We start from the raw sequence: 9,201 nt of genomic DNA, 5'->3' as shown, positions 1-9,201 counted from the left end.
ACAAAAGGACTCACATCTCAAGGTATTGGGTAAAAAGTTCATTTGCATTTTTCTGTTAAGATGATAGGATTCTTCAGGCAAGAATACTGGAATGGGTAGCCATTCCCTTCTCCTGGGGATCTTCCCCAGCCAGGGGTCAAACCTGGGTCTCCCCCATTGCAGGCAGATTCTCTACCATCTGAGCCCACCAGGGAAGCCCTAAGATGTTATAGAGAAACCCAAACAAAATTTTTGGCCAACCCAGTATCTCAAACTAGAAATTTTTCAATAGAGAAGACTGCTTGATTTGTAAGATTACAGTCCACAGAAGAATTTTCATGAATTCGAATCTATCACCTTGCAAACAAAACCATTTTCAACTAACTCCCACTTTCCCTGATGGGGGTAAGAAGGGAATCTTACCTTGTTTTTCACTAAACACGATGATGAAGGCCAAGTTGTTGGGTGTATAAAATCATGACATCAAAAAACTAAAAGACTCCTTTGAATAATGACTCCACTAAAATGGTTCCCTTTACATCCCAGGACACTGTATATGGCGGGTATCAGAGTCTTGCTTCTTGCTCATTCTCAACAAGGCCCCCTAAATGCCAGGCCCAGAGATGATCACTAGGGTACAAATGGGCAGGCAGTACCTGTCCTGAGATGCTCGCAGCCCGCCCAGGGTCTCTGGGACAGAACTGAGCCCTAGGTGGCTTTGGAGGTCACGAGCCTTAGCAAAAGCCACCTGGAGGGTCCTGGGAAGGCACAGTGGTTCAGCCGTTCAGGTCCTGAACAGGAACCAACGTCTCAGGCCTTCCTCCCACGTGCCACAGGGCACCTCCAATATATTACCCCAAACTGAGCTTTCAGTTTCCTTCCCCAAATCTTACTTCTCCCATGAAGCTCTGAGTGTGGTTAATGTCACTATGTCCATCTTCACTGGTTCACATCCACTTCCCCTTTCATTTTTCCTTCTATGTCCTCCAGGAGCTAGTAAGTCACTGGGTCAGGCTGAGGGTTTCTCAGATGGTTCTGGAACCATTCTCATCACTGGCACATCTGCCAAGGCCCTTGTGGAACCTGAATGTCTTGTTGGGCTGTGGCAGCAGTGGCTGGGCTGGTTTCACTCGGTTATCCTTGGCACAGTCACTGGCACATAGCAGGTGTTTAATCAGTGCTAAACTGGGAACCCAGTGGTTGGAAACTTCATTCTCAGGGTGCCCGTAATAGAACCAGGAAGTAGGACCCAAGGAAAGACAGTGCCTTGGAGAACCAGGCTTAAATGCTGACACCACCATCTTTCTGTGCTTCCTCTTTCTCATTTTTTCTTGAGCCTCCAAAAATCAGAAGCCAATAGCACTGTGACAATGAGCTGCAATAAATACTGTGTACACCTGACTGGATTCCCCAGGAGGTGCCAGCCTCCACAACAACAGCTCTGGGGAATCCAGATCAACCTCCAGCCGGGTGAATGGCGGAGGAGGGGGTGTCCCCGTGGACAGAGCCTGGGGTTCTACTGCCTAGTTCAAGTCCTGCTCCTCCCTGCCTCTCCTGGCACTCACCACTCCACACTGCCCCAAACCAGCCTACCAAAGAGGTGACCACGACTTGGATCTTTTGGCAGGCCATGCCCACCTAGCAGCAGATTCGCTGGTCAAAAGTACAGACACTAAGTCTACACTGGTACAACTAACAGCTATGGCACCCCACTCCAGTACTCTTGCCTGGAAAATCCCATGGATGGAGGAGCCTGGCGGGCTGCAGTCCATGGGGTCGCTAAGAGTTGGACACGACTGAGCGACTTCACTTTCACTTTTCACTTTCATGCATTGGAGAAGGACATGGCAACCCACTCCAGTGTTCTTGCCTGGAGAATCCCAGGGATGGGGGAGCCTGGTGGGCTGCCATCTATGGGGTCGCACAGAGTCAGACATGACTGAAGTGACTTAGCAGCAGCAGCAGCAGCAGCATATATCCATGGTCTTTATTTTCAGCTTTCTGCCACCAGGACTTCTGTCCACTACTACATTCTCAGCAGCTATAACAGCACCTGACCCACACAGACGCTCCTTTGTTAAACAAATGAATCCTTATTCTGCCTGGGAAACCTACAATCCAAGTCAGACTCCTAAAATTTGGAATTAAGAGTAAAAAGAGTAAAATTAAGAGTAAAAAACCCCCAGAATCTTCTACAAATAAAAAGCTGTCTTCACGACAGCATATGTGACAGAATGGAGAACCTCTTTGCTTCATTTGGGTTTTTTGGTTTATTTTTTGGCCATGCCACTTGGTTTATCGAATCTTAGTTCCCCAACCAGGGATTGAACCTGCACCCTCAACAGTAAAAGCAGAGTCCTAACCACTGGACCACCAGGGAATTCCCCCTCTCTGCCTCTTGTTGTCAGCTATACTATTAATATAACGGAAGGGGCTGCCAAGAAGAGGCATACGTTAAACGGGATGTGCTATACTAGTTGCTCTATTTTCTAAGCTCTTACCAGTTTTATTTTAGAAGAAAGATTTTCTGGCAGTTTTGCTTTTAGTTGATTTGTTTCCTTGAATGTCGGTGGAAATCCACTCAGGAAAGCCAAATCTTGCATTAGCACTAGCCCAGGGACTTCCTTATCTGTTGTCTAAAATAAGAACAGGAAAAACACAGCTCACTTTCCACATCATAAGGCTGGTGAAAACTTACAGCTGAGAAAACTAGGAAAGATCTATTACTGCATCACACAAACTTCAAAACAAGAATGGTATGATTATTTAAATCAATACTAGTACTGGAAAGCTAGGCTTAGAGGAAAAGTAAACATTAAAAAGCCTCTCAAAGTAAAACAGCTTGATTTCTCATACTTTTATTCTAATGGATTGCAAAAACACAGCTAATTTGAAGTAACATACCAAATAGCCCCTCCAAACTGTCTGTCTGCTGTTTCCTTTAAACATTCCAGCCTGGGCATCTTCAACTACAACAGAGAATACAATAAACAAGCATGATTTTAGTGAATACTTAACCATGATGTCTGGCAGGACACTGTACAAGGCATTTTGAGAGCTGCCAAATTCTCCAGTGGCCACGTATGGATGTGGGAGTTGGACCATAAAGAAAGCTGAGCGCCCAAGAATTGATGCTTTTGAACTGTGGTGCTGGAGAAGACTCTTGAGAGTCGCTTGGACTGCAAAGAAATCCAACCAGTCCATCCTAAAGGAGATCAATCCTGAATATTCATTGGAAGGACCTGATGTGAAGAGCTGACTCATTTGAAAAGACCCCGATGCTGGGAAAGATTGAGGGCAGGAGGAGAAGGGGCTGACAGAGGATGAGATGATTGGATGGCATCACCGACTCGATGGACATGAGTTTGAGTAGCTTCCAGGAGTTGGTGATGGACAGGGAAGTGTGCTGAAGTCCATGGGGTTACAAAGAGTCGGACACGACTGAGCGACTGAACTGAAACCAGTATAACACATGGTCTCAAAGAAAAGGTAGTTGGGGGAGACAAAATTAACCCATCCAATAAAAGGGGAGCTACTGTAACCCACTGTAATTCTGCAGTACTGAAGGAGAGGCTCCTGTGTGCAGAGGAAACAGAAATGAAAGATTGACAGGAATCACAGAGGTAGGACCAAACATCAAACATCGACAAGTTTCATTTAAAAAATAAAATTGATTGACCAGAGTAAAACATTTGGGAGTGGTGGGTACAAGGAAAAGAGGGCAACCAGAAGGGGCCCTTGAAAGCCAAGCCAGTGGCATTATTGATAGATGGATGGTGGAGAGCCACTGTAGGTCCTGGGGATTCCCCCAGAGTCACAGTGAACTCCTGTGATTTATCAGGTAATGTGATTAGAGCAAATTAAGTTGGGGGTAGGGAGGATGATAGGAGAAGGCAATGGCACCCCACTCCAGTACTCTTGCCTGGAAAATCCCATGGACGGAGGAGCCTGGAGGGCTGCAGTCCCTGGGGTCGCTAAGAGTTGGACACGACTGAGCGACTTCACTTTCACTTTTCACTTTCACGCATTGGAGAAGGAAATGGCAACCCACTCCAGTGTTCTTGCTTGGAGGGTCCCAGGGACGGGGGAGCCTGGTGGGCTGCCGTCTATGGGGTCGCACAGAGTCGGACACGACTGAAGCGACGCAGCAGGGAGGGTGACAGGCTTCCCAGGTGGTGCAGTGGTAAAGAATCGCCTGCTAACATAGGAGACCTGGGTTCAATCCCTGAGTCGGGACAATCCCCTGGACTAGGAAATGGCAACCCATTCCAGTATTCTTGCCTTGGAAATCCCCTGGACAGAGGAGCCTGGCAGGCTACAGTCTGTGAGGTCGCCAAGAGTCATACATGACTAAGCAACTAAGCATGCACAAGCAAGGAAAGTGATGATGCGTGCCTACCAGGAGACAGGTGTCAAGTGATGGGGACAAATGAAATCAGCAAACCTGCTGACATTTGGGGAGCTTAGAAAACAGGAGAGATCAGAAGGCTGTAATTCTCATTCTCAAAACAGACACAGAAAGCAGGGTCTACAGATTATACCCTGCAAGATGGATGTCAACCCTGGGGAAGAGTCTCAAATGTACCATAAAAATATAGTTGGTGAGTACTGGAGAAAGTCTTCACAATATACTGTTTATCTTTAATGGAAGCACTGAGTGCTAACAGCATGAGTTCATTATGGATAAATTTATCAGATACACATCTCACTCTGTCCCCATCTGTCTCTCCCCGTTGATAAGGTGGATTCTATACTGGTAGATCATTTCATGGCAAACACACAGAGGAAAAGTGGAAACAGTGACAGATTTTATTTTCTTTGGCTCCAAAATCACTGCGGATGGTGACTGCAGCCATGAAATTAAAAGACGCTTGCTCTTTGGAAGGAAAGCTATGACAAATCTAGACAGCGTATTAAAAAGTAGAGATATCACTTTGCTGACAAAGGTCCATATAGTCAAAGCTATGGTTTTTCCAGTAGTCATGTATGGATGTGAGCATTGAATCATAAAAAAGGTTGACCACCACAGAATTGATGCTTTCAAATTGTGGTGCTGGAGAAGACTCTTGAGAGTCCCTTGGACTGCAAGGAGATAAAACCAGTCAATCCTAAAAGAAATCAACCCTAAATATTCATGGGAAGGACTCATACTGAAGCTGAAGCGCTAATGCTTTGGCCACATGATGCAAAGAGCCGACTCATTGGAAAAGACCCTGATGCTGGGAAAGATTGAAGGCAGGAGGAGAAGAGGGCGACAGAGGATGAGATGATTGGATGGCATCACTGACTCGATGGACACGAGTTCGAGCAACCTCCGGGAGTTGATGATGGACAGGGAAGCCTGGCGTGCTGCAGTCCATGGGGTCACAGAGAGTCAAACATGACTTAGCAACTGAACAACAATACTGGTCGATCAGACAATTAGCAGAGCTGCACAATATGTATTTGTTCATAATCTCAGGAAGGCAGCTAAACACCACCTCATGTCATCTTTATGTGTCTAACAGAGACTAGATCTCAAGTTAGGCACGTTATAACCAATTCTGACCAGAGAGTATAAAATTATAAAAGCTACAGTCAACCTAGAGAGGGGTTTTGGAGGTCTGCTATAGGTTCTGTCTTATTCAACAATCCATCAAGGTTTTGGAAGATACAGAAGTGATGCTTGTGAAATGTGTGGGCTTACAGGAAGCCAACAGAGAAGCTGTTACCTTGGTAACAGACCAAGGGTTCTCCAAAGTCCTTGACTGTTTAGAGCCATCAGTCAAATCTAGCAAAATAAAGTCTCCTACAAGTAAAGGTAAGATCTTTAACTGGGCAACAAAACAAAACCAAGTATAAGTTAAAAGGAATCTTTGAATAAAAATCAAAATAAAAAAAATTAAATAAAATGGGTATTTGAGTTAGTAAATGTAAGTTTTTAAAAAAGACTTAGAGGAGTTTTAGTCGACAGCGAGTTCAGGATGAGTCGGTAATGCTAAGGCCATACTGAATTTCCTCCTAATGCTGTGCTTCTAAGCAGGAGAGGGCTTAGAGTAAGAAGGGTGATATTCCCCAACACCAACCCATCAGGAAACCCTATTGAGTTGGCCTTCAAATTGTCCAGACTCTAACCACTTCTCACCACCACACTAATCCAAGCCCCTTTCCTTCTTACCTCAATTATTACAACCTTTGCCCCTCCTCAGTCTATTCCCACTATAGCAGCCAGACTGATTCTTCTGGAACATAAGTCAGATCACAAAACCCTTCAATGATTGATTCCTCAACACACTCTGATTTAAAAGCAAAAGCCTGTCATGGCTAACCTCAGCCTGTACCATTTGGTGCCTGTTACTTCTCTGGGCTCATCTCTTGCTCTCTCCTCGTTCACTCTATCCTAGCCACACTGGCCTCCCTGCTCTTCTTCGAACATGTCAGACAGACTCCTGCCTTAGGGGCTTTCCACTGGCTATTCCACTTACCTTGTATATAGGGAATATATGGAGAAGCACTGCTTGCCCACATACTCATGTGGCAGCCTCTCTCACCTCCTTCAAATTTTCATTAAAAATCACCTTCTCGGGGAGTCTGCCCTACCCCCCTCCCCCAATTTCCCCTGTTCTATTTTTCTCTACAGCATTTATCTACAAACTATAGGATTTAACCTGTATGCTGTATCAGTTGTCTGATCCCTGTGCCAAGATGTAAATTTGATGAGGGCAGAGATTTCTGTCCATCTGTTCACTTCTGCATCTGGCATATAGTATGCACTTGATAAACAGTGAAGAAACAGTCCCAGTCTCTTTGAAGACTGAACCACACTGGAATAATGTTCAACTCCAGCTGAAACACTTTAAAGGTAATAGAAACTAAAGTTTCTTCTGAGAGGAGCAAACTAGGGTGCGGTCAAGCACCTAAGAGACAGCTAAAGGAAGAAGAGGAAATGTTACACAGGACAGGGATTAGCTCCATAGGATCCCAAGGGTACAAACTGAACCAGTGTGAGAAAGCTATAAGGAAGCACTTTGTAGTTCCTCATAAAAATCAATGTAGTCCAGAGGCAGAATCAGTTGTCACCGGAGGAAATTCATTTCCTAAACATCAAAGGAGATAAGCTTGACTGGAAAACCCATTTTGCTGAGGAGATGCGGGTCTTGGCTGCAGGGCTGGACTGTGTGACTGCTGAAGTCCTGTCCAATCGGCAGTCAAGGACACAACAGAAGTGGTAGGGTGATCAGGAGAGGGCAGAAATGACACATTTCAGAAGGAAAAGAAAAAAAAAAAACCAGATCTCAATGATTAACTGGAAAGAGGTTAAATAAGATTATCTTTAAAGTGCAAAACATGGCTACAATTTCTTAATCTAGATCAGGGTTTGGCAGTCCATGGTCCAAAATCTAGCCACTACTGGATTCAGCATGGCCCCAATCTAAAAACAATGTTAACATTTTTAAACGGCTGAATGTTTATACAAATACCTACATGATATCTGGCATTTTGCCTCTTATCCCACAAAGCCTAAACTATTTACTACCTGGTCCTTTACAAAACAATTCTGCTATCCGTGATCTAGATACTCAAGCATGATAAAAGAGTGAGTTTGTGGCCTACTAAAAATGGAAGCTACGTGAAGGTAGGAATGTGCCCTTTTTTCCTCTGCTGTTTGCCTAAAACAACAACCAAGTCAGAGCAGTGGCTCAACAAATATTTACTAAATGAGTCAATGTGATAAGCAGGACAGTCAAATAAAAACCCAAGTGGAAATTAAAAACCAGTGTTTAAGAGACTATTACTTACTATGAATCTTACCTATATCACACTTTACAATCCTTTTTTTTGGCCACGTGTGGGACCTGAGTTCCCTGACCAGTGATCAAACCCACACACCCTGCATTGGAAGTGTGGAGTCTTAACCACTGGACTGCCAGGGAAACCCCAAACTTTACAATCTTTTACATCTTTGACACATCATAAAATGAGTAGAGGAAAACCCAAGATTCTCTCCATAGACTTTATAACTGAGTTATAATTGCTAACATAATATCATTCCTTTTTCTCTTCCGGTGAAGTGTTATCAGAGTAAATTGCCAATATCCACTGGATCATTGAAAAAGCAAGCAAGGTACAAAAAAAAATCTACTTCTGCTTTATTGACTACTCCAAAGCCTTTAACTGTGTGGATCACAACAAATTGTGGAAAATTCTTAAAGAGATGGGAATACCAGATCACCTGACCTGCCTCCTGAGAAATCTGTATGCGGGTCAAGAAGCAACAGTTAGAACTGGATATGGAACAACAGACCAGTTCCAAATTGGGAAAGGAGTATGTCAAGGTTGCAAACTGTCACCCTGTAGTACATCATGTGAAATACCGGGCTGGATGAAGCACAAGCTAGAATCAAGATTGCCGGGAGAAATATCAATAACCTCAGGAATGCAGATGACACCACCCTTATGGCAGAAAATAAAGAACTAAAGAGCCTCTTGATAAAAGTGAAAGAGGAGAGTGAAAAAGTTGGCTTAAAACTCAATGTTAGGAAAACTAAGATTATGGCATCCAGTCCAATCACTTCATGGCAAACAAATGGGGAGAAAATAGAAACAGTGAGAGACTGTATTTTTTTTTTAGCTCCAAAATCACTGCAGGTGGTGACTGCAGCCATGAAATTAAAAGACACTTGTTCATTGGAAGGAAAGCCATGATCAACCTAGACAGCATATTTAAAAGCAGAGACATTACTTTGCCAACAAAGGTCTGTCTAGTCAAAGCTATGGTTTTTCCAGTAGTCATGTATGGATGTGAGAGTTAGACTATAAAAAAAGCTGTGTGCTCAAGAATTGATGCTTTTGAACTGTGGTGCTGGAGAAGACTCTTAAGAGTCCCTTGGACTGCAAGGAGATCCAACCAGTCTATCCTAAAGGAAATCAGTCCTGAATATTCACTAGAAGGACTGATGCTGAAGCTGAAACTCCAATACTTTGGCCACCTGATGTGAAGAACTGACTCACTGGAAAAGACCCTGATGCTGGGAAAGACTGAAGGCAGGAGAAGGGGCTGACAGAGGATGAGATGGTTGAATGGCATCACTGACTTGATGGACATGAGTTTGAGTATGCTCTGGGAGTTGGTGATGGACAGGGAAGCCTGGGGTGCTACAGTCCATGGGGTCACAAAGAGTTGGACATAACTGAACTGAACTGAAAGCTAAACTCAGCCAAACAATAAATCATATAACTTGT

General features: G+C 44.1%; 1 protein-coding gene across 1 annotated transcript in view; it reads right to left on the bottom strand.

The window, feature by feature from the left end:
- The window catches only part of GNPTAB (N-acetylglucosamine-1-phosphate transferase, alpha and beta subunits), a 74,398-nt gene that overhangs the window by 27,876 nt on the left and 37,321 nt on the right, over nt 1-9,201 (bottom strand). The window contains exons 6-7 of the mRNA XM_010853439.1: nt 2,884-2,948; nt 2,481-2,615 (exon numbers count right to left, since the gene is read on the bottom strand). Of these exons, the coding sequence (XP_010851741.1) occupies nt 2,481-2,615; nt 2,884-2,948 (200 nt within the window). The remainder of the gene's footprint in view (nt 1-2,480; nt 2,616-2,883; nt 2,949-9,201) is intronic.

The sequence above is a fragment of the Bison bison genome, unplaced genomic scaffold (assembly GCF_000754665.1).
Source record: "Bison bison bison isolate TAMUID 2011002044 unplaced genomic scaffold, Bison_UMD1.0 scf7180017864327, whole genome shotgun sequence".
Classification (NCBI taxonomy): domain Eukaryota; kingdom Metazoa; phylum Chordata; class Mammalia; order Artiodactyla; family Bovidae; genus Bison; species Bison bison.
Note: the sequence above shows the minus strand (reverse complement) of the source record. Positions and strands in the feature narration are given on the sequence as shown.